Source organism: Bos mutus, chromosome 1, assembly GCF_027580195.1.
Source record: "Bos mutus isolate GX-2022 chromosome 1, NWIPB_WYAK_1.1, whole genome shotgun sequence".
Taxonomy (NCBI): domain Eukaryota; kingdom Metazoa; phylum Chordata; class Mammalia; order Artiodactyla; family Bovidae; genus Bos; species Bos mutus.
Genome location: NC_091617.1, coordinates 149,026,803 through 149,051,970, shown reverse-complemented (window position 1 = coordinate 149,051,970; position 25,168 = coordinate 149,026,803). Strand labels below are relative to the sequence as shown.

The 25,168-nt window shown below is 40.1% G+C and overlaps 1 protein-coding gene across 1 annotated transcript in view; it reads right to left on the bottom strand.

Moving 5' to 3' along the window:
• Positions 1 to 25,168, bottom strand: part of COL6A6 (collagen type VI alpha 6 chain) — a 173,729-nt gene that overhangs the window by 43,008 nt on the left and 105,553 nt on the right. The window contains exons 21-25 of the mRNA XM_070377208.1: positions 20,072 to 20,107; positions 17,935 to 17,997; positions 16,266 to 16,328; positions 4,631 to 4,693; positions 409 to 471 (exon numbers count right to left, since the gene is read on the bottom strand). Of these exons, the coding sequence (XP_070233309.1) occupies positions 409 to 471; positions 4,631 to 4,693; positions 16,266 to 16,328; positions 17,935 to 17,997; positions 20,072 to 20,107 (288 nt within the window). The remainder of the gene's footprint in view (positions 1 to 408; positions 472 to 4,630; positions 4,694 to 16,265; positions 16,329 to 17,934; positions 17,998 to 20,071; positions 20,108 to 25,168) is intronic.

The window sequence follows — 25,168 nt, the reverse complement described above, 5'->3', positions numbered from 1 at the left end:
TTGTACAGGACTCAGTGAGAAGCCCCTAGCATGGGTGGAAGGGTGGACTGGGTTTCCCATGAAGGGGTTTGGGTGAGACGAAAGTGTGGAAGCAGGTTGGAGGATGTCAAGCACAGGCTTTGTCCCTTTTGTCATTTGGCTTTAAGAGTACCCTTGCCCAGGATGCTTGGGACCTGGGAAGTTGTCATTTGGAAAAGCTGGCCAAGACAAAGATGAAATCTCAATTGCTAGAAAGTTCTACAACTAGATTGGGCTGTTATCTTCATCACACTCTTTAGAGAACCACTCTAAAGACTTTAGAGACTCAAAGTGAGAGAAAGTGAAGGGCCCTTCTTCTCACATCAAGAGATACCTATTGAACTAAAAAGAGTCCAAGAGCCAGATCAAAAGTAGGAATAAAACGCAAACCGGCAAGCCTCGAGGACCCCGAAGGCCAATGGCTCCCTTTATTCCCAGATCGCCAGGTTCTCCCTGTCAAACAGAAAAATGACATGTGTCTTCATTAGGTTGCTTTTGTAAAGGACATTAGAAATGATGGGACTAAGACAAGAATTTTCAATTGCGTCCATGACCATGGGTTTGTGGCTGGGACTGAGTTTGTAAGCAATTCAACAGGCACTGCTGGGGGTGAGTGAAGTCTCCTCCGTTGATAAATGAAGCCCTGGCAAGTCTGACATATTGTTTGGTACAAGTTGCCATCTTAGCAACTCGGGGCCATGAGCCGCACCCACGGAAATGTCTTACCATGAGTCAAAGGGCAGGCTCTGGACAGTTTTAAAAATTAACAAAGCTGTTCTCTGTGAGGAGCCGTACAAATGATCTGGATGCTGCAGAAACTGACCTATTAATCAAGTTTTAATCAAGATAACCAAGATAGCACGACATGACTGGCAACAGTTTCTGACTTCTGACTAGTAGCACGTCTACTGTGGGTTATAAATCAGTCTCAGTCTCACACTGAGGAAATATAGCTACTTGGGAAAGTTAACATAGGTTTACAAAAGCAGGTTAACTCCTTTTTGTGAAAAAAAAAAAAAAAAGCTTTTAAAATCTCAATTTTAAATTTACAGAAATGTTGTGAAGGCAGTATAAAGAGTTCCTATACAGGCCACATCTAGCCTCCCCTATTGGTAACTTCACATTAGTTACATTCGTAGGGAATATTTGTCAGAACAAACCCGTGGATATTAAATCATTCTTATTAATAAAAGGAAAGGAAATTTCGTTGCACAGTCATGTCTGACTCTGCGATTCCATGGACTGTAGCCCACCAAGCTCCTCTGTCCATGGGATTCTCCAGGCAAGAAGTCTGGAGTGGGTTGCCATTCCCTTCTCCACGGGATCTTCCTGACCCAGGGATCGAACCTGGGTATCCTGCACTGCAGGCAGATTCTTTACCAACTGAGCTACTAGGGAAGCCCCAAGTCCATACTTTATTCATATTCCCTTAGTTTTTACCACCAAATCTCCTTTTCCAGTCCCAGGATCCCATGTCTCCGTAGGTTCCTCTAGATGGGGACGGTTTATCTGATTTTCTGGTTTCTGATGATCTTGACAGTTTTGAGGAGTACTGATCACGTATTTTGCAGAATGTCCCTCAATTGGAGTTTGATGTTTTCCTCATGATTATGCTATGTTTTATGAGTTTGGGGAGAAAAGACCCATAGTGAGAGAAAGTGAAGGGTCCTTCTTCTCACATCAACAGTGTATCCTGTCAACATGGCTGACACTGTTGACCTTGGCCATCTGGCTGAGGAAGGTTTGGCTAAGTTTCTCCACTGTCTCGTTATTCTCCTTTCCCTTTCCAAGAGAGTGGAAGTGTGCGCAGCCCACACTGAAGGAGTGGTGAACTCATTGTTACGATTAGAAAGACCACACAGTACATGTGAGGGGTCCAAATGGGCAAGTGCCCACCAACACCGATCCCTGGAGGGGCACAGAGACTAGGGCTTCATGGAAGGGTGGCGGAAGACCCCCCGCCTTGCAGACTTTCTTCCAGGGCAGTGGCCCCCAAAGTGCGCTCTGGAAGCCACCTGCCTCCCATATACCTAGGGTCCACACGCCAAAGGAAATCCCTGGATCCCACTGGTGGCAGTCTCTGATGGTGGAGCCCAGGGATATGCCTTTATGAATACACTTCTCTGCTGATTCTTACACACACTGAAGTTTGAGGCCATCTGCTTGAAGATAGGGAGACAAAGGAAGCCATAAGGCTTGTTCAAGATCACTTTGTTACTGGTTACAGCCAGACATGAAGCCTGGAATAAACTGGCAGGTTGGTTGCTCCCCTGGGAACTTGAGCTTAATGGAATAAGATAGGAGTAAGTGTCTGGGGCTCATCTCAGACTTGGAGAACTTGATCCACCTTGAGGTTCCCAAGGGGTTTGGGCTGGCATTGAGGGCACTTGCCTCCCAAATTCTTGCCCCTCCCATTCAAAAATCTCTCTTACTAACAGTGATATTCTGTGGCACAACTACCCTGCTGCTATCTATCTCCTTGCACATTTCTACACTCTTATCTACATCCAGCTCTAGGTCCCTCCGTCTCTGCCTACCTCTGTCTTGGTCTCTTCCGTCACACCCTATGGAGTGCCTTCATTTCACATTCAAACCTTCTCTATACGCCCATGATGTCTGCACACATGCATCCTCACTGTAGGACAAACTGAGTTTTTCTGGAGACACCACTTCCCCTGCAGCCCTCTCCAGGGTGAGAAGACACCATCATATCTGTTCCAAACTTTCCTCTCCAGACCGTTATTGCTATGCCGCATCTCTAGTAATCCCTTTCGGAGCTGATTATCTTTGTCACCGATGGATCTCATTTCATCCTGCGATCAGCTGTCTTTGTGACCCTCCACTGCTGGCTCCATCATGTCTGCCTTACTGAGGTCTCCATCCCATACATGCTGTTTAGTCCTATGCAGCTGGCCAACTGCTACACTTTGGACTCTATTCTTTGGTGCATCTTGGCCACCAGAAGTGGTGGCTTCTCTAGTCCTTTCCTCCTTACCTGCTTGATGCCAGCTGAGGCTCCCAGCTCCTCCAAGACTCTCCTTCTCAGCATCCAGTGTGCTTCTTCCCCCTCCTTTCCAATGGATTCCTTTTCTGCCTCTTCTTACCCTTCTTACAAAGAGTCATCACCAGAGCCTTTTTTAAATTCCAATGATTCTGAAACCTGCATCTTCAGTCAGTCTTAGACTCTCTGCTCCACCCACAGACCAAGGGGTTTCCCTCACTCTTTTGCCCACTCTGCCTTTCCCGCTTCTGAGATGGGGTTCCCACTCAAGTTGGGGGCGCCCGCCCAGCCCTCTCCTCTGTGTCTCCGTCCCCTCCTGGGAGAGCTCCACAGGCCCCTCCTGAGTCCCTCCTGGCCCCACCCTGTCAGGTCACCCAGTCTCGCTTGTCTTGGAGCCTGTGGGGGCCAGCACTCCTCCTAGCTTACAATCTCTCCATCTTCAAAATATTCCCACACTGAGTTGCCTATTTAGAAGCTTCCAAACCCGACTGTGTTCACACGTGCTGATCACAACCTGTAAATAACACTGTACTGGCTGCCTAGTTAGTCACGACAGACTTTCCTGTTCTTTGTGGTCCCCCAGGAGGATAATTTCACCCCCCAAACACTTGCTCGTGGCGTTTTTCCAGTCTTGTGTTTTATTTATTTCTTCAATATTTGTTGAAGTACTTCTATGAACACTGAGTTTAGACTTCTTGTTCAGTCCCTTATCCCTATGTCATAGGTTCTTGCTCTTATAATTTTATTTTGTTTCTCTGTTTTTGGCTGTGCTGGGTCTTCATGGCCACCCTGGCGATTCTCTAGTTGCGGCACACAGGCTTCTCACTGCAGCGGCTTCTCTTACTGTGAAGCATGGGCTCTGGGCACAGGGGCTTCAGTAGTGTGGCTCCCAGGCTCTAGAGCACAGGCTCAGTAGTCATCGTGCTTGGGCTTAGTTGCTCCGTGGTATGTAGGCTCTCCCTGGGTCAGGGATGGAACCCATGTCTCCCGCATTGGCAGGTGGATTCTTCACCTCTGAACCACCAGAGAACCATCATAGATTCTTGTCTTGAACATTCTCTCAATTTTGTGGTGTTGATTCTGTCATATTTATCACCTCACAACCCAGAAATTCTTTCATTAAACAGATATTTTCTAAGTGCTTATGACATGCCAGGTACTATTCAAAGCTCTAGGGATGCATCAGTGAGCAAAACAAAGACCTCTGCCCTTTCGGAGCTGACATCAGTCCAGCTGAGGTCCAGCACAGTGACTTTGTCTTTAAAGGTATTCAGCAAATGTTCATATGAATGGAGGATAGAAATAAAAGAAGAGAAGGAAGGGGTGGGGGTGGAGAAAGGAGGAAGGGCTGTCCTAGAAGAGTCCCCCTTCCTTGAGATTGTCAGATTGGGTGTAGCCCCTCATGAGCTGAGGCTGAGCTGGATTCCCTGACCTCAGCTGGGTCCACACCCACGTCCTTAGATGTTGCTGGCTCTCTAAGAATCAAGCCAGGGTACAGGGGCAATGAGATATGTTCTCTTCTGTGTTGAAAGGGCTTTGGCTAATATAACCAGACACATTTCCCTTGAGAAGAAAACCTCAGCTTTCATGGGTGTAAAGAATGTGACCTACTTTATTTCCTTGGCTTCCCAAACGGCCTTGACTCCCTGCCTCTCCTGCTGGTCCTGGAAGCCCCTGAAATAAAAGAAGGATTGCAAATATAGCAGAACATAAAGCAACTTTCCTTGAAACCCTCTGTATCTCTTCTAAGAGGAAAATGAACCACAGATGGAGAAAGAGTTACAGCTTTATTGACTCCTGCTCTGGAAAAAAGTACCATGACTGTCAAATGAAGACTAGTAAATAAAAGAAAATTAATCAAGTAATTCAGACCAGATGTGGCCTAAATGACTGTGTTTCCCGGGGAGTCTTCTCTTCCAAAGAGATTTTGGGTTCTCAGTGTTTTGCTGTTAGAGCAGATGTTGTCAAAATGTCTAACATTTGAAGAAGGCATTCCAGATGACATTTGCCTAGAACTGTATTCTCCCTCGTTCCTCGTTTTGAAAAAGCGTGTTGTTGTTGTTAAGGTAAACTTATCTTTGTTTGTAAATAATATGATTAGTATGATAGAAAACTCAAGAGACTTTACCATAAACAATTAACACTCATAAGACAAGTCCAGGTGGTACAAGATAAACATTCTGACATTTTCTTCTCTTAGATAAATCAGAAGAGTAAACCAAAATAAATTTCCATTTACCAATAAGAGAAAAAAAGCTGCAAAATACTCAGGATAAATTTAACAAGAAAGATAAAAGATCTACATAAAGTTTTAAGATTTTCTTGACAAACAAAATAGCAAAACAAACAAATAAGCATACTATGTGTCAATATGGAGAATCTATTTGATGTGATAGAAGTCTCTTCAGTATTCTAGAAAGCATGCATGCTTTCTTTTTTTTAATTAATTAATTTATTTTAATTGGAGGATAATTACTTTACAATATTGTGGTGGTTTTTGCCACACATCAGCATGAATCACCCACGGGTGCACATGTGCCCCCATCCTGAAACCCTCTCCCACCTCCCTCCCCACCCCATCCCTCAGGGTGGTCCCAGTGCACTGGCTTTGAGTGCCCTGCTTCATGCACTGAATTTTCCCTGGTCATCTGTTTTACATATGGTAATATACATGTTCCAATGCTGTTCTCTCAAATCATCCCACCCTCGCCTTCTCCCACTGAGTCCAAAAGTCTGTTCTTTGCATCTGTGTCTCTTTTGTTGCCTTGCATATAGGATCATCATTCCTGTCTTTCTAAATTCCATGTATAAGCATTAATATACTGTATTGGTTTTTCTCTTTCTGATTTACCTCACTCTGTATAATATGCTCCAGTTTCATCCACCTCATTAGAACAGACTCAAATGTGTTCTTTTTTACAGGTGAGTGATACTCCATTGTGTATATGTACCACAGCTTTCTTATCCATTCGTCTGCTGATGGACATCTAGGTTGCTTCCATATCCTACCTATCATAAACAATGAACATTGGGGTACACGTGTCTCTTTCAATTCTGGTTTCCTCGGTGTGTATGCCCAGCAGTGGGATTGCTGGGTCATATGGCAAGTTCTCTTTCCAGTTTTTTAAGGAACCTCCACACTGTTCTCCATAGTGGCTGTACTAGTTTGCATTCCCACCAACAGTGTAAGAGAAATATATAATGGAGAAAAAGAAGATCTCTTTAACAAATGGTGCTGGGAAAACTGGTCAACCATGTGTAAAACAATGAAGCCAGGACACTTTCTAACATCATACACAAAAATAAACTCAAAATGGATTAAAGATTTAAATGTAAGATCAGAAGCTATAAAACTGTAGAGGAAAACATAGGCAGAACACTCTCTGACATAAATCACAGCAAGATTCTTTAGGATCCACCTCCCAGTGTAATGGAAACAAAACCAAAAATAAACAAATGGAATCTAGTTAAACGTAAAAACTTTTGCACAATGAAGGAACTAGGTGAACAACATCTAATTGTTCACAACAAGGTGAAAAGGCAGCCTTCGGACCGGAGAAAATAACAGCAGATGAAGCAACTGACAAAGAACTACTCTCCAAAATGTACAAGCAGCTCATGCAGCTCAATACCAGAAAAATGAACAACCCAATCGAAAAGTGGGCAAAGAACTGAACAGACATTCTCCAAAGAAGACAGATGGCTAACAAACACAAGACAAGATGCTCAACATCACTTATCATTAAAGAAATGCAAATCAAAACCACAATGAGGTATCACCTCACGCTGCCGGTCAGAATGACTGCCATCAAAAAGTCCTCAAACAATAAAGGCTGGAGAGGGTGTGGAGAGAAGCCCACTTTGTTGGAACAGCTTTAGAGCGAAATATTCGAAGATCCCAACTCAGAGCAGCCCAACTGCCTTCCTATGTTATTGACACTTGGGATTGAATTTTTCCTTGGGGATTTCCAAACATATGGCAACAGAAATCTCTTTTGTTTAAACTGTTTACAGGTACTTGTAAATAATCCAAACACCAGTGAATTGAAGTCATTTTCCCATTTTTTGCCATGGCTACTATAATTTAAAAATAAACAAACCAAATCTGTGTAATAAGCATGATTCTTAGTAAGTTAATTTTGTTCAAGATGAAAAAACTAACATTAACTTTTCATCATTTAAAGAATTAGAGATTTGATAAGATGGACATAAAAAATTTCCTAATAGGAAAGACTGCTGAACAACGAATTGGTTACTAGGGAAGATAATAATAGTTTTCCTACAACCCCAAAACAGGGAGAGTCTCAATTTCTTCACCCTCCGTGGCTCTTATTCCTTTCCCTTCTAACTTACTTCCACCGCTGCATGGAGTTCCCATGACCTGTGTGTTCAATCCAGTTGACTTTATAATGTTTTTATCTTATTGAATTTAATACTGTGTCCTTTGAAGCTTTTCCATTAACTTCTGTAACACCCAGTTACCATGGTTTTCCTGTCTCCTCTCTGGTTCCTTCTCAGTAACCACTGAAGACCCCCTTTCTATTGGCCTCGTAAGTCTCCATGTACCCAAGGCTCCTCTGATCTTAATTTTTTTACTTCATCTGCTATTCCTGAGTGACAGCCCCATAGATTCACATACCACTTCCATAAAATGATCCTAAATATACGATTCTGGTCCAAACCACTCAACTGGCCAGCAGATTCGTCTATTAAGATGCCTATTGGGTATTTCTGGAGAAGGAAATGGCAATCCAGCATTCTTGCCTGGAAAATCCCATGGACGGGGGATCCCTGGTAGGCTGTAGTCCATGGGGTTGCAAAGAGTTGGGAACAACTCAGCAACTAAATAATTGGGTATTTCATAAAAATTGATTACCAGAGATAGTTATATTTACCACCAACCACGCTCAGTCTATTCTTTTCATAAGGAATGTTGCCACCCTGACTTCCCTTGAAACCCAGGTCAGAGACCTAAGAATCATCCTAGACCCCTCCCTCTAGATCATCTTTCAAAGCCATTCAGCCACAAGTCCTACAGATTCTATTTCCTTTCTCTAGCCATCTCTCTTCCATTCCCAAGGCCATCACCTACTTTCAGGCCCTTCTTGAATTCTCACCCCAATTCCCAGCTTCCCTAAATGTAGCCTGGCCTTGCTCTAATCCATTCTCCTTTCTTTCTCCCTTTTGATTTAAAATGTCAGGCTGATGACACTCTCACTTTGTCTGAAATTCTGAATTCTAAGTAAGTTTCACAATAAAGCTGAAGGTCTTTATTGATATGTAAAATTCCTCAAAATGTGGCTATTGCATGCCTGTGCACTGATCAGTCATTCTATGGTCATGCTCGTCAAACCATGTGAAGTTCTCAAATTCTTGTTGTCTTACGGCTCCACACTTAGGCAAGTTGTTACTTTAGCTGTTCCATTTTCTGTCTAGGGAGAGGTACAATCTCCCTTTCCTGAAAAAAATCTTACTTTTAGTATCACTTTTTCAGGAAGATCTGAATCCCCTGGATGAATTGGACCTCATAATTGTCCCACAGATACTTCTACTCTGTATGTAGTTGTTCATTTATTTCTCTCATCCACTAGATTCCAGCCTGTACACTCCTTGAAGGAAGGGACATGTCTTATTGACTTTGTATTTCTGGAACTTAGTATTGTATGTAGAACCAATCGGTCCACCCATCCATGCCTCTATCTATCCATCCACTTATCCAAGAATGGTCCCCAAGAGGGATGAAATAGTGTGCTTAACTTGTTGGTTTTCCATATGAAATTTGCATGTATTTCACATGGACATGAAAGATACTTCTAGAGTAGAGTTTTTATTTTTCCTTGACAATAGGGATATATTAGAAGTCTTATTTAAGAGCTCATTTTTTGTGTGTTTCCCCTAGACATAAAGAGCTCTGTGAGACAAAGCAGGCTTCTCAGAGCTACTCATTTATAGTCCCTACAAGCACACACAAGCACAATGGCAGATTATCCTGTTTGAAAGTCATCCAAAGTAAAAAAGGTTTCTTGGATGGATGGATGGGTGGGTGGGTGGAACTGGACAGATTTGTAATTAGAACATTAGAAAACCTGATTCTATTTCCTAGGCTGGATCACACAAACTGGGCTCTGTGACTGCTTGAGTGGGGCTCAAGCTTCAGTGGATTATCACCCAGATATGTTACCTACTCAAATACTGCTGATCGTAAAAGGGACATGTTTCTAAAGGAAAGAAGGAAAATTCCCTGTGACTCCCAAGATATGGAGTCAAAAAACTGACTTGATCTGAGATGAAGAGCAGCTGTGGAGAATACAGAGGTGCCCAGAGCATCAGGCCTACTGGACATGAGTTGGAGCAAGCTCTGAGAGTTGGTGATGGACAGAGAAGTTTGGCGTGCTGAAGTCCATGGGGTCGCAAAGAGTTGGACACGACTGAGTGAACTAAACTGAACTGAAAAGGAAAGGACATTGGTTAGAGGTCAAGTCTCCATCGGCTTTGCTCTAATGGTGGACTTTTATTGAGCATTTATTTTGTGCAAGGCATTGTACTGAAAGGTATATATTCTTTGCAGCTCCATGGACTGTAGCCCTCCAGGCTCTTCTGTCCATGGAATTCTCTAGGCAAGAATACTGGAGTGGGTAGCCATTCCCTTCTCCAGGATATTTATATAGACTTATTCAACCCTTACAACAACACAATGAGATACATGTTGTTAACACCATTTTGCCAGTTAAAAACAGAGTCTCAAAGCACTTAACCCCAAATCACTCAGTTAATAAGAGGATGAGATGGGAACTGAACTCAATTCTGTCTCTAGAGACTGAACTCCCAGCCACTGTGTCTTCTGTCCTGAGGCCCATGTTTCAGAGAGGATTTCAAAACTGACCATACATGTACCATCTGAGATTGGAGTTTTAAAAATGTGAATCTCTAAACTTGATGCAGGAGGCTGGGACAGATCTAACCTCCAACATGGGCAATCTAACAGATTAGAGAGATCTAACCTCCAACTCTGACACAGAGTCCTTGGCAATCACAACCGCTTAAGTGAGGATAGAAAGGAGATGCTTAGAGCTTAAATGTTGTTTTTTCTTTTTTTAATGTCTTAAGTAGCATCTTATCAGAAAGGGTTGCACTAGGAGTTTGGGATAAATGGCTGGGATGCTGCCAAGAACACCTTGACTTTGGATAGGCTATGACAGGGCAGGGGAAGAAGACATGGGTCCTTTCCACACTGAAAAGAAATCCGTCTCACTATTTTTATGGGGAAAATTCTTTCTACACTCACAACCAGCAGATATCAGGCCGGGATGGAATACCTCAAGGAGATAAAATTCTCAGCTTCTGAAAGAGCCAGATATGAGCTAAGTCTGAGAAAATGAAAATCAAGAGACCAGCAAGGGGAGGGTTAATGCAAAAACAAACACCGAGACACCCGAGAAGATGCTGACCTGGACAGTCCTAGTCTAGGAGACAGCCCCCGAGCTCAACTGCTGATCTTTCTTCGTATACCCTACACTCCATGCACACTGAACCATTTATGGCTTCCCCAATTCACCATGATCTCTTTTTGCACAACACAGTTCCTTTCCCATGCCTGGCTCTCCCTTGGTCACCTGGAAAACACCTCCTTATCCTATAAAAGCTAAGCCACTGTCCTCCTCCTTAAACTCCACCCTCTCTCCCACCACTCTATCCCCTGGGTATAATTCTATTTTAACATTCAGCATGTCACATCTCAACGATGTGTTTGCATGAGTTTCCTTTATGAGATTGGGAGCATCTGAGGCTAGGGTCTGTGTTTATCTCAGCCTTTATTTCACTATCGGGCCTGACCCACAGGAAGTATGCGTCAGTACTTGTTCGTCAAGTGAGTGAAAGAAATGGTCGATGAGCCAACCTAGATTACACAGACTGATGAAATTCAATAATTGCAATACAGATTATGTATTGTCTTGGAAGTACTACTATTATGGCCTTCCTTGGATTGGCATTAGCATGCCTTGGGTATAGAATGTACCTGTTAGGTAATGTTGATACAATATGGTAGGAATAAACATTTATATGATGCTTATTGTAATGCAGGCATCATTCTAAATTCCTATATATATTAAACCATTTAACTTTCACAACAATCCAATGTGGTATTATAACTATTATTATTATATGATTATAATAGCTATTATTACTATTCTCATTTTGCATCTGGGAAAGTTGAGGCACAGAGAGGTTAAATAAATTACCCAAGGCCACACAACTAAGAAGGTATGAATCTGGCAATCTAACCCAGGCAGCTCGGCTCCAGACTCTGTGCCCTTGACTATTATGCTAGGCTTTGTAAACGTTACAGTAGAAATTATATTTTGTATTCCAAATTTGCACTGGATAATCTCAACCTTCCTTGATATTTCATATGATGCTAGTGATTATCTCACTAATAAGTCTAAGTATTCAAGGAATAGTGCCAGTTCTAAATGGAATTAGTATTTTGCATCTATATTCCATGTCTTTTCTAGGCATTGGTTACATTAGCAAAGGGCTTAAAAGTAAACCAAACAAGAAGGGAACAAAGGAAGGTAAAAAAGAATATGCCATTCCTTTCAAAGTTCTTCCTTCTTTTTCATTATGCTATGGACTGTATTTCTTTTATCACATATACCTGACTGCATCAGCATGTTTGATTTATGCAGAATGCTTCAACAGTGCATAAATTAATAAGTCTGCAGGACACCATCAACAAAAATCACATCCCTTTTTCTAACTGTACATCCTAGGAAAAACTTCAAAAGGCTGCAGTTAGAAAACACTCCTGTAATTCCATTTGAGACACTGGTCCTTGTGCTGTAAAATATTGTGAAGCCTGTGTCGGTGGATTTATAGAGCCGATAAAGAATAACTTTCTCTTGTTATCGGATTGTTTGTCTCCCATGGTTTTCCTCTGAAAGCAATAATTTTGAGATCTAGTTCATCACATCCTAAGCATAGAAAATTCTATACATTTTAAAATAGTATTTTAACTGTGTTGACAAGGGTGTTCTAAGAAAAGCAAAGAAAGGAACCATGCTTTCCAGGCAGATAAACAGAAGAGCTCAGCTGGAGGGAGGGGGTGCCTTTTGACTAACTGGCAATGCCAAGAGGCTGGATGATTTATGATATGACCAATCCTGCCAAGGCGAGGTTAAGGGGCACCCACCCGTAGCAAATGAAATACCTTATTGAGTAATAGCCACTTGGATAAAATTCTGGATTCTAGAGCAAGGGAATTATCAAGCTCTGGATTTCAACCAATCTACATCTCAATATTTCACATAAACAGATGATATAATTGCTACATATATATATTTCCTTTGGCACTTACTGTTATTTTAAAATCCCAATTTGTGGTACCAGCAAGCTTTTTTAGATTCAAGGATGTGAATGCAAAACAGTTACTTTTCATTAATTTCGTTCTACATGAAATTTTAAGGTTTTCATGCTTTTTGAAGGGGCACATTCTTTAAAATTAGGAACAAATATCATTATGAACAGTAATTAATATGCTTTTAAATATTGTTTATTTAACCATGCAAAGAGGTTCTTAAAAATTTTGAAGATGAACATATCCACTTAAATGTTGGACCACTGCCCAGTTTAAATAATGGACACAAAGTAATGGATTTGCTTTACCCTCATGTTAGCCCTGAGCACAAGTCCCAACTGAGAATCATTCTTTCATTTAATAATTGATTCATTATACAAATATGCGTTGATTCTGTTGGGTGGCAGCACTGTTATCCTGGGCTCTGGGACAAAGTCCTAGCTCTCACAGAGCTTACAGTTTAGAAGGGAAGACAAACAGCTAGTTCAGTTCAGTTCAGTTCAGTCGCTCAGTCGTGTCCAGCTTTTTGCAACTCCATGGACTGCAGCACGCCAGGCTTCCCTGTCCATCACCAACTCCTGAAGCTTGCTCAAACTCATGTCCCTAAAGTTGGTGATGCCAGCCAAACATCTCATCCTCTGTCATCCCCTTCTCCTCCTGGCTTCAGTCTTTCCCAGATTCAGGGTCTTTTCCAATAAGTCAGTTCTTCCCATCAGGTAGCCAAGGTATTGGAGTTTCAGCTTTAGCTTCAGTGCTTCCAATGAATATACAGGGTTGATTTCCTTTAGGATGGACTGGTTGGATCTCCTTGCAGTCCAAGGGACTCTCAAGAGTCTTTTCCAACACCACAGTTCAAAAGCATCAATTCTTCGGTGCTCAGCCTTCTTTATATTCCAACTCTTACATCCATACATATCTACTGGAAAAACCACAGCTTTGACTATATGGACCTTTGTCATCAAACTAATGTCTCTGCTTTATAATATGCTATCTAGGTTGGTCATAGCTTTTCTTCCAAAAAGGAAGCATCTTTTAATTTTGTGGCTGCAGTCATCATCTGCAGTGATTTTGGAGCCCAAGAAAATAAAGTCTGTCACTGTTTCCATTGTTTCCCCATTTATCTACCATGAAGGGATGGGACTAGATGCCATGATCTTAGTTTTCTGAATGCTGAAATTTAAGCTAGCGTTTTCACTCTCCTCTTTCATGTTCATCAAGTCGCTCTTTAGTTCCTTTTCACTTTCTGTCATAAGGGTGGTGTCATCAGCATATTTCAGGTTACTGATATTTCTCCTGGCAATCTTGATTCCAGCTTGTGCTTCATCCAGCCCAGACTTTCACATGATGTACTCTGTATATAAGTTAAATAAGCAGGGTGACAATATACAGCCTTGATGTACTCCTTTCCCAATTTGGAACCAGTCTATTGTTCCATGTCCCGTTCTAACTGTTGCTTCTTGACCTACAGATTTCTTGGGAGGCAGGTAAGGTGGTCTGGTATTCCAATCTCTTGAAGAATTTTCCAGTTTTTTGTGATACACACAGTCAAAGGCATTAGTGTAATCAATGAAGCAGAAGTAGATGTTTTTCTGGTATTCTCTTGCTTTATCTATGATCAAATGGATGCTGGCAATTTGATCTGTGGTTCCACTGCCTTTTCTAAATCCAGCTTGAACATCTGGAAATTCTCAGTTCACGTACTGTTGAAGTCTCACTTGGAGAATTTTGAGCATTACTTTGCTAGTATGTGAGATCAGCCCAATTGTGTGGTAGTTTGAACATTCTTTGACAATGTCTTTCTTTGGGATCGGAATTAAAACCGACCTTTTCCAGTCCTGTGGCCACTGCTGAGTTTTCCAAATTTGCTGGCATATTGAGTGCACATTTTCACAGCATCGTCTTTCAGGATTTGAAATAGCTCAACTGGAATTCCATTACCTCCACTAGCTTTGTTCATAGTGATGCTTTCTAAGGCCCACTTGACTTCACATTCCAGGATGTCTGGCTCTAAGTGAGTGATCATATCATCATGGTTATCTGGGTCATGAAGATCTTTTTTGTATATTTCTCTTGTGTATTATTGCCACCTCTTCTTAATATCTTTTGCTTCTGTTAGGTCCGTTCTGTTTCTGTCTTTTATTGTGCCCATCTTTGCATGAAATGTTCCCTTGGTATCTTTAATTTTCTTGAAGCCATCTCTAGTCTTTCACATTCTGTTGTTTTCCTCTATTTCTCTGCATTGATCACTAAGGAAGGCTTTCTTATCTCTCCTTGCTATGCTTTGGAACTCTGCATTCAGATAAATATATCTTTCCTTTTCTCCTTTGCCCTTTGCTTGTCTTCTTTTCTCAGCTATTTGTAAGGCCTCCTCAGACAACCATTTTGAGTTTTTGCATTTCTTCTTCTTGGGGATGGTTTTGATCACTGCCTCCTAAACAATGTTACGAACTTCCTTCTATAGTTCTTCAGGCACACTGTCTATCAGATCTAATCCCTTGAATCTACTCATCACTTCCACTGTATAATCGTAAGGGATTTGACTTAGGTCATACTGAATGGCCTAGTGATTTTCCCTACTTACTTCAATTTAAGTCTGAATTTGCAATAAGGAGTTCATGATCTGAGCCACAGTCAGCTCCTGGTCTTATTTTTGCTGACTGTATAGAGCTTCTCCATCTTTGGCTGGAAAGAAAATAATTCGTCTGATTTTGGTATTTACCATTTAGTGATGTTGATGTGTAGAGTCTTCTCTTGTGTTGTTGGAAGAGGGTGTTTGCTATGACCAGTGCATTTTCTTGGCAAAACCCTGTTAGCCTTTGCTCTGTTTCATTCTGTACTCCAAGGCCAAGCTTGCCTGTTACTCCAGGTATCTCTTGACTTCCTACTTTTGCATTCCAGACCCCTATGATGAAAAGAACATCTTTTGGGGGGTTAGTTCTGGAAGGTCTTGCAGGTCTTCACAGAACCATTCAGCTTCAGCTTCTTGGGCACTGGTGGTTGGGGCATAGACTTGGATTACTGTGATGTTGAATGTTTCGCTTTGGAAAGGAACAGAGATCATTCTGTCATTTTTGAGATTGCATCCAAGTACTGCATTTTGGACTCCATTGTTGACCATGATGGCTACTCCATTTCTTCTAAGGGATTCTTGCCCACAGTAGTAGATATAATGGTCATATGGATTAAACTTGCCCATTTCATAAATAGCTAAGCTAAGAAAATAAATATAGTCTGTGACAGCAGGGAGGAGACTTACTGCTCAAAGTGTGGTCCAGGGACCAGCGGCATTGGCGTCACCTAGGAGCTTGCTGGAGATGGAGCACCTCAAGCCCCGTCTCACACCTGCTCAACCAGAATCTGCGGTTTAAGGTCTTTATGTTTGTTCAGTATCTTGAAGGTGAAGAAGTGTTGATGTTGGACAGTCACTTGCAATCCTGGGTGTGTATGTTAGAACCACCTGAGGAGAATGTGGATTTAAGTGGTCTGGAGAGGGTTCCAGGTGGTACGGTGTTTCACAGTCCTCCCAGGAGATTCTTATGTGTGGTTAGCTGAGGACCACTGAAGTAGTTTGTATTCTGGGTGCAAGGGTGAGCCCCTGAGGACTGGGATTAGTGAGTCATGTGACCTGATTTACATAAAGAAGAAATTCTTAACGTCACAGTAACGGCTGAGCTGTTATCTTCGCCTCTGTGTCTGACATAATGACACCCACTCTGCAAGGTAGTGACCAGAACATGATGCGGCCACCATATTGAGCTCCAAGGTCAAACCTCATACACTTTGCTGGTTCACATGCAGTAGATAACTCCATCTGAGGAGAGGCAACCACAAGGACATCCACATGCAAACCAAGATTAGAGCCAGATGCAGACACTGTCTCTCGTTACATACCTGGGGACCTTTACTTCCCAGATTTCCTTTTTCTCCTTTCACACCAGCTTCTCCTCTTGGACCCTACATATAGAGAATTAACATTACTTTCTCCCAAAAAGAGAACATTAGAATATTCACTTGAATATTAAAAATGGAAATGCTAAGTCAGTAACATGGACAGCAATTGAAAAGAAAACTCCATTCATGCTTTTGGTTCTGTCTTGATCAGTCAAGTTCTCCTTCTCTCCAAGGCATAAGGGTCCAATCTAGTGCCTAAATGGCTTGGCATTTTCCATCAAAGTGAAGAAACACTGAACAGCTAAAATTTCCACTATTGCTTTATAATTATTCTAAAGGATCTTTGTACTAAAATTTATGTATCTGTTACTTTAAAAGTAATTTTTACTTATGTAAATCTGAAGCTGGAATAATTAAGTGGATTTTCTATTTAATAACTACACTAAAGATTGGTCATAAATAAGACATAGCACATTGTAAGATAAGATTTAGATAATTGTACATCTGGAGTATTATGCTTTCTATTAATTTTGGATTCCATATGTTATGCAGAGAAACCTTCATACTGTGTTTGGCTTTTGTATCTCATTTTAAATTATGTCATAAAAAAGTAACAGCCTATAAAATGGATGAGGAGATGTAGTATTACTTGTTTAGCATGAAATAAAGCCAGCCAACCTATTGAAATGATTCCCTACAATTCCAGTGGCAAATATTCTCACTTGAAGGTAAGAAAAATGAACAATCCTCAGCTGCCAAGTAAGAGAAACAAAAGCAATCAAGCTAGAAAGCAATAAGAGGTCCAAGGAGTAGACTGTTTACTGCTCTGAAATGTGGATTAACTTTTTCCTCTGATGTTTAAGGATATTTTGCCCAACTTCCATGCAGCAAGCTGACAACATATAGAAGTTACTCCCCCCCCGCTTTTTTTTTTTAGCTACATAGATTACAACCTTGAAAAGCTGCAGGATCATTGCTGTCCTACATTTGCCAAAGATCAAATTTACTTCTCAAGATTTCAAAAGTAAAAATTCAGAGAGAAAAAAAATATTTTAACGTTCTTATTCTTGACCTTTGTTCAGCATTTCTGAGGACTTCCCTTCCCTTCTCATGATTGCTTTAGGCTACATTTTGCTCTTTCTGGCATGTTTCCTTACCCCTCATGTAAGCAGTGTTAAGAGCCAACCATGGCTTGTTCTTTGCAAAGGAAAAACTGCTTGAGGCAGCTCCCTAGAGAAGTGAGCTAGAAAAGATGACTATACATCACCCCCACTGAAGACCTCTTTGCTAGGGTAGAGCCAATTTTTCTCCATTACAGGCAGCCAGATACATAGCTAAATTGACCAAAATTCCCAGTTTTGAGGCCCAGCATTGTATTTGGCTCAAGGTCTCCCTAGGATTCACTAGTCAGCCTGGATCATTATACAGAGACTGCTGCCCAGAGTTCATTTCCTGTTCACCTCCTGACCGGGAACAGCTCTTTATAAATATTGTAAGTTCAGATATATCACCAACATGTACAAGCGCTGTACAAGTCAAGACTGTGTTGCTTCCTGATTTCATTACTCTGAATCACTTGAAACATCTGTACTTTTGCAAGGAGGTTGTATTCTATTAAGGTTCAGATTCTTCTTTCTGTTCTCATAGCCTGATTAGTCTTGTTACATACCTGAGGGCCCTTAAGTCCCAGTGACCCTGCAAGTCCATCTGGACCTGGGATGCCTGGTTTCCCCTATGGGGAGGGAGAATCAAACGGTTAACATTGTTTTCTAAGAAACTTTGTCTTCTTTATGTGCAAGTTTCTAAATATTTTTTAATTCATAATGGCGATGCAGGATCTTTGAAAAATAAATGTAAATACAAGAAGGGAAACAAAACTCTTCTATAATCTCATCAAGGGGAGATAACCACAGCTTAATATGTTGGTGTATTTACTTTCATTCTTCATACACCTCATGTGTGTGTGCATACATGCACACACAAATATACAAACACTCCCTTCTTTGCCTGTAACACTGGTTATATACTGTACCAAACTTGGGTGTTGAACTAAAAATCTCACAACTTACTTCATTCACATTTTCTTAAAAGATCTCCATGCATCTATCTTACATTATATTTATATTCAAATACTACATTATACTTATACTCAAATACTTAAATATCTAGGGATCAAAAGTTGAGCATTCCCTTCACATTGCCTTTGAACTGTGTCACAGATAAGAATTTCAAATAAGATTAAAACGTTTAATTTAGACAATTGGATAGCCTACATTTATGTCTCAGTTACACAGATGAGATTAACTGTCCCTCACTGATGCCTTTTCCTATAAATAATAAAGAGGAAATTTCTCAACACTTTCTCCCTCCAAGCTCATCTCATTCACTTCATGCTATTTTTTTGTTTGTTTTTGGATTTGCTATCCATTGTGTTGCTATCTAACTTTGAAAAGTGTGTGTGTGTAGCATCTGTGGATAGTAAACTCTTAGTCTTTGTCTACCTGGAAATGTCTTATAATCACTCATAGTACAGCTAGTATAAAATTGTAGGTTATTTTTCTTCTGCACTTGCAAAACATTACTTTGTTGTTTTGGCAAATATTATTGTTGAGCAGCGGAGAAGGCAATGGCACCCCACTCCAGCCAGTACTCTTGCCTGGAAAATCCCATGGATGGAGGGGCCTGGTAGGCTGCAGTCCATGGGACTGTGAAGAGTCGGACATGACTGAGTGACTTCACTTTCACTTTTCACTTTCATGCATTGGAGAAGGAAATGGCAACCCACTCCAGTGTTCTTGCCTGGAGAATCCCAGGGATGGGGGAGCCTGATGGGCTGCCATCTATGGGGTCGCACAGAGTCAGACACGACTGAAGCGACTTAGCAGCAGCAGCAGCAGCAGCATTGTTGAGCAGAAGCCTGCTGCAATTCTAATTGGTTATTCCTTTCATGGGTGAAAATGCTTTTTCTCTCTGGTAGTGTTTGCGATTTTTCCTTAACATTCAGGAGTTTTACCATGATGTGATTGTGAATGGATTTAATATTTATCCTTATTGTATTTTCAATCCGAGAATGTGTGTTTCTTCAATTTTGTAAAATTCTAAATCATTCTAATTCTAATTCTAAATTCTAATTCTAAATCTAATTCTAATTCTCTTTTATAAATATTGTAAGTTCATGTATAATATGTCACCAACATGTACAAAGGGACATGATATGACAGCTGGCATGGTCAACTTTTGAATAAAACATTCAGATTACCCAATTTGTATTAAAGTTTTATTGTACTCTCTTGGTTAAAAAGGGGTTTATGTAAATTATGAATAAGGTTTAAGAGTTAACTGAACAAAAATTTGAAAGAAAGGGGTGTGTGTGTGTATGTGTGTGTAGCGTCTGTGGACAGTAAATTGTTGGTCTTTATCTGGAAATGTCTTATAATCACTCATAGTACAGCTAGGTATAAAATTGTAGGTTATTTTTCTGAAAACAACTTGAATTACTAGAGTTTGCATTTGAAATCCAAACAAAGTTAAACTTAATACTAATTGGGCCAAGTATTATTTCTTATCTTTAATATTTATAGTTTTTTTTTAATCAAAGTGCCCATATTTAATTGTCTCTAAAGATCTGAGTTCTTTAAGTTATAGCCTAAAAGTTTTCCCAAATTTGATTCCACAACCAATATTAACCAAAAGCAAAATAAATCTAGACTTTCTAAAGGCTTTATTCAGGCTCCTTGACTGGACACACATTGTTTATCATTGGCAGTTTAGAAAATTTTAAAAATAAAAAATAAAGATCTTTGTACCTGTGGGCCTGTATGTCCCCTCTGGCCATGAGCTGCCTACAATAGGGAAAAAAGTAGATATCATTAACTCTGAAAAATTCTTTCTAAAGTTTAACTTAAATTAATAACAGACCCCTTGGGGCATCGACATTAAAACAAAAAGTTACCACATACTGCTTTAAATTACTGACTGCACCGTGAAAGCAAAATATTGCCAACTCTGAATTTCTATCCTAGGGCAACAGATGAATAAAACCATAGACAATGTAAATCTATACATACTTGTTGGAACAGATTGTCATCAGTAATTCATCCTCTACTAAATTACTACTAGAACTTAGCATAAGCACCAAAATTGGCTGATTCGAATTGTATTTCTTTTCATTTTTCCAAAGTGTTACAAAGTAAGCCAGAAATTAAGTATAGAAATGGCCAAAAGGCAGGAACCCAGAGGAAACACTAGGAGGATTCATCAACATTATTATAGATTGACTTCAGAAGCTATTGATAGCAAAACTAATTTTATCCCTCTTCCCCTTCAAGAAGTCAGATATGCTTACCTGTCAAAAATGAAAAATCAACTTAAGCACTCAAGATTACTCAGTTTAGTATGTTAACAAAATACTTGATCGAAAAATAAATGGCTAGACTAAATGGATTTTTCCTGCTACTCTCATGTATAAAGTGAAAATCTCAGTATTTCTAGATCAATATTTCATAAATATGGGAATCAAGAGACAAAGACATTTTATTGTCTAACTCAGATTAGAGCATGACTGATATCCAGGATTTGTAAAATTCAATACATATCAGACATTTTTGTGATGGAAATTTATTTGAGATAGTCAAGTCAAATTTATATGTGAGGCTGGTCTTGAAAATTTTAAATTCTTCTAATTATATTTCAGTGAAAATCTCTTGTTATTTAGGAAAGAGACTATGTGTCTGGGATATGATTAGAGGCCTATTTCTTTAACACCAAATGATGAATGTCAAAACGTCCATATCAAAGGGATGAAGAGCAGTTTTCTCTACTCTTTCACATAAGGATTTATCTTTTCTGGTTCAATTCACAGCAGTTTCATTCAGAAAAATATCTATCCAACAGCTACTATCCACAAAGTATGTAGCATGGGAACCATAGGATCATAAAGGTGACATACAGTTCTTGACCTCAGAAGGTCCTCACCACTTGGGTTAGTGGGGAGGAGATAAATACTGTAAATATTTACAAGACAGAATATATCAGATGCCGTAAGAAAGGGGAAGACAGAAATATGGGTTTCTCCCAATTGAAAAATGACTTAATAGACATTTCTCCAAAGAAGAAAAATAGATGGCCAACAGGCACATGAAAAGATGCTCAACATCGCTAATTACTACATAAATGCAAATCAAAATTACAATGAAGCACACTTCACATTGTTGGATCATAGAAAAAGCAAGGGAGTTCCAGAAAAACATCTACTTTTGCTTCACTGACTGCTCTAAAGCTTTTGACTGTGTGGATTGCAACAAACAGTAGAAAATTCTTAAAGAGATGGACATACCAGAGCATTTTACCTGCTTCTTGAGAAATCTGTATGTAGGTCAAGAAGCAACACTTAGAACTGGACATGGAACAATGGACTGGTTCCAAATTGGGGAAGGAGTATGTCAAGGCTGTATACTGTCACCCTGCTTATTTAACTTACATGCAGAGTATATCATGTGAAATGCTGGGCTGGATAAAGCACAAGCTGGAATTAAGAATGCTGGGAGAAATATCAATAACCTGAGATACACAGATTACACCACCCTTATGACAGAAAGTGAAGAGGAACTAAAGAGTGTCTTGATGAAGGTGAAAAAGGAGAGTGGAAAAAGCTGGCTTAAAACTCAACATTCAAAAAGCTAAGATCATGGCATCCGGTCACATCACTTCATAGCAAATAGATGAGCAAACAATGGAAACAATGACAGACTTTATTTTGGGGCTCCAAAATCACTGCAGATGGTGACTGCAGCCATGAAATTAAAAGATGATTGCTCCTTGGAAGAAAAGTTATGACCACAAGACAGTGTATTAAAAACCAGAGACATTACTTTGTTGACAAAGGTCCATATAGTCAAAGCTATGGTTTTTCCAGTAGTCATGTACGGATGTGAGAACTGGACCACAAAGAAGGCTGAATGCCAAAGAATTGATGCTTCTGAACTATGGTGTTGAGAAGACTCTTCAGAGTCCCTTGGACTGCAAGGAGATCAAACCAGTTGACCTTGAAGGAAATCAATCCTGAATATTCAGGACTGATGCTGAAGCTTTGGCCATCTGATGCAAAGAACTGACTCATTGGAAAAGACCCTGATGCTGGGAAGACTGAAGGCGGGAGGAGAAGGGGATGACAGAGGATGAGATGGTTGGATGGCATTACTGACTCAATGGACATGAGTTTGAGTAGTCTCTGGGAGATGGTGAAGGACAGGGAAGTCTGGTGTGCTGCAGTCCATGTGGCTGCAGAGTCAGACACGACTGAGTGACTGAACAACAACCACTTCACACCAGGCAGAATGGCCATCAGAGAGACTATGGAGAATAGGAAACCCTCTGACCCTGTTAGTGGGAATGTAAATTGATGCAGCTACTATGCAGAACAATGCGGAGGTTCCTCAAGAAACTAAAAATCGAGTTGCCAGATGATCCAGCAATCCCATTCCTGGGCGTATATTTAGACAAAACTATAAGTTCAAAGGCACATGTACCCCAATGTTCACTGTAGCACTATTGATAATAGCCAAGACATGGAAGTGACCTGAATGTCTATTGACAGATGAACAGAAGCAGACGTGGTCCATATATACAGTGGAATATTAGCCGTAAAAAAGAAGGAAATAATGCCATTTGCAGCACGATGGATGGACTAGAGATTATCATACTAAGTGAGGTAAGTCAGAAAAAGAAAGGCAAATTCCATATGATATCATTTATGTGTGGAATCTAAAAGTGGAGACAAATGAATATACCTATGGAAGAGAAACAGACTCATAGACATAGAGAACAGACTCGTGATTGCCAAGGGGGAGGGCATGTGGGAGAGCGATGGACTGGGAGTTTGGGATTAGCAGATGCAAACTACTGTATATAGAATGGGTAGAAAACAAGATCCTATTTTATAGCACAGGGAACTATATTCAATATCCTGTAATAAAACATATGGAAAGGAATATGAAAAGGAATATATATATATATATATACATGTATACATATAACTGAATCACTTTGCTGTACAGTAGAAATTAATACAACAATCAACTGTATTTCCACAAAATAAAGTAAAACCTCTAAAAATAAAATAGTTGGCCAATATCTGTCATCATGTGTGGCTTGAAGTTGTGGTCATTTTTTGTTAATTCATCTTAAATTTCTTTTATTGTTTTTGGTGAGTTGCATAGAAGTGGAGTAGTATTAAAAAAAAATCCCTTGACTTTACCATCTTTAGGTGGAATTCTGTTTTTACTCCTAAATGACACTGCTGAATCTATAACTCAAGAAGGGGCCATATTTCTCAGGAGTTGTATAGTTTAGCTAATACATGGTGATATTGCCTTATCCTCCAGAGAGATTATAGCCTCTATAAAGTAAGAAAAGTTCATCTCCCACGCCAGGATTTTTTGGATGATATTCTTTAAGTTCAAAATACTTTCCTGGGGTATGTAAACTGGCTACACCCTTTTAGAAAGTCAAATAAATAGCAAATGTACTTTTAAAAATCTTTAGATGCATTAGAAAGGGCTTTCCCACCAATTAAATTCTGCAGGTTTTAAACATAATCCCTGTTCTTATTTTTCTCTGTCTTACAAAGAATAAAAGTATGTTCCAACATATAAAAATATTTTCCTGTTGGAGTATAATAGCTGGTTTTATGAGCTTCTGCTCAGAAAATACAATGCATAATAATGCAATATGTTAAAACAGTTTTTATTTGTCCTCAAATTTAAAATGTTAAAATTGTATTAGTTTCAGATGTACAACATAATGATTCCATATATGTATATACTGCAAGAAGACCATCATTCAGCTAATAAATCTAGTTAACATCTATCCCTACATGTAGTGGGCAGGGAGGGATGAAGGAAGTCGGAAAAGGCTGGATAACTAAATAAAGAATGGAAAGAAAGCGTTGCACCATAAGAAGAGACCTTGGGTTCTAGTTCAGAACCCAATGCAGGCATTTAAGTATATTTTATTGAAGTTATATTTTCTTAATGGATAAAGATTTTATTTTATAATGTCAATTCTTTTCCAAGAAGTCAAGCACAGAAACTCTTATACTTATTGAAAAAAAATAACGAGAAAGATCCCAAAAGGTTTCATAAGCAAGTGACCTAATATTGCCCTCAGATATGTTTTTATAGGCATGTATTAGAAGATCCCCTGGAGAAGGAAATGGCAACCCTCTCCAGTATTCTTGCCTGGAGAATCCCATGGAGGGAGGAGCCTGGTTGGCTACAGTCCATGGGGTCGCAAAGAGTTGGACACGACTGAGCGACATCACTTTCACTTTCACTTATTATATATAATCTCTTTAGCAGTACAGAGTGTCCTCAAAAAACTTAAATATAGAAATACCGTATCTTCCAGAAATTCCGCTTCTGGGTATTTATCCAAAGGAAACAAAAGCACGAACTCAGAAAGATATACCCACCACGTGTGTGTGTGTATATGTGTGTATGCACACAGTGGAATACTATTCAGTCATGAAAAGAAGGAAATCTGGCCGCTTGTGACAACGTGGATGGACCTTGAAGGCACTTGTGTTACTCGCTCAGTCGTGACTGGCTCTTTGCGACCCCATGGACTGTAGCCCACCAGGCTCCTGTCTCCATGGGATTCTCCAGGCAAGAATACTGGAGTGGGTCGCCATTCCCTTCTCCAGGGGATCTTCCTGACCTAGGGATCGAACCCAGGTCTCCTGCATTGCAGGAGGATTCTTTACTGTCTGAGCTACAGGGGAGTCCTGAAGGCATTACACTAAGTGAAATAAATCAGAAAAAGACCAATACCCTATGATCTCACTTATATGTGGAATCTTAACAAAACAAATAAACCAACCAGCTAAACTCATAGACACAGAGAAC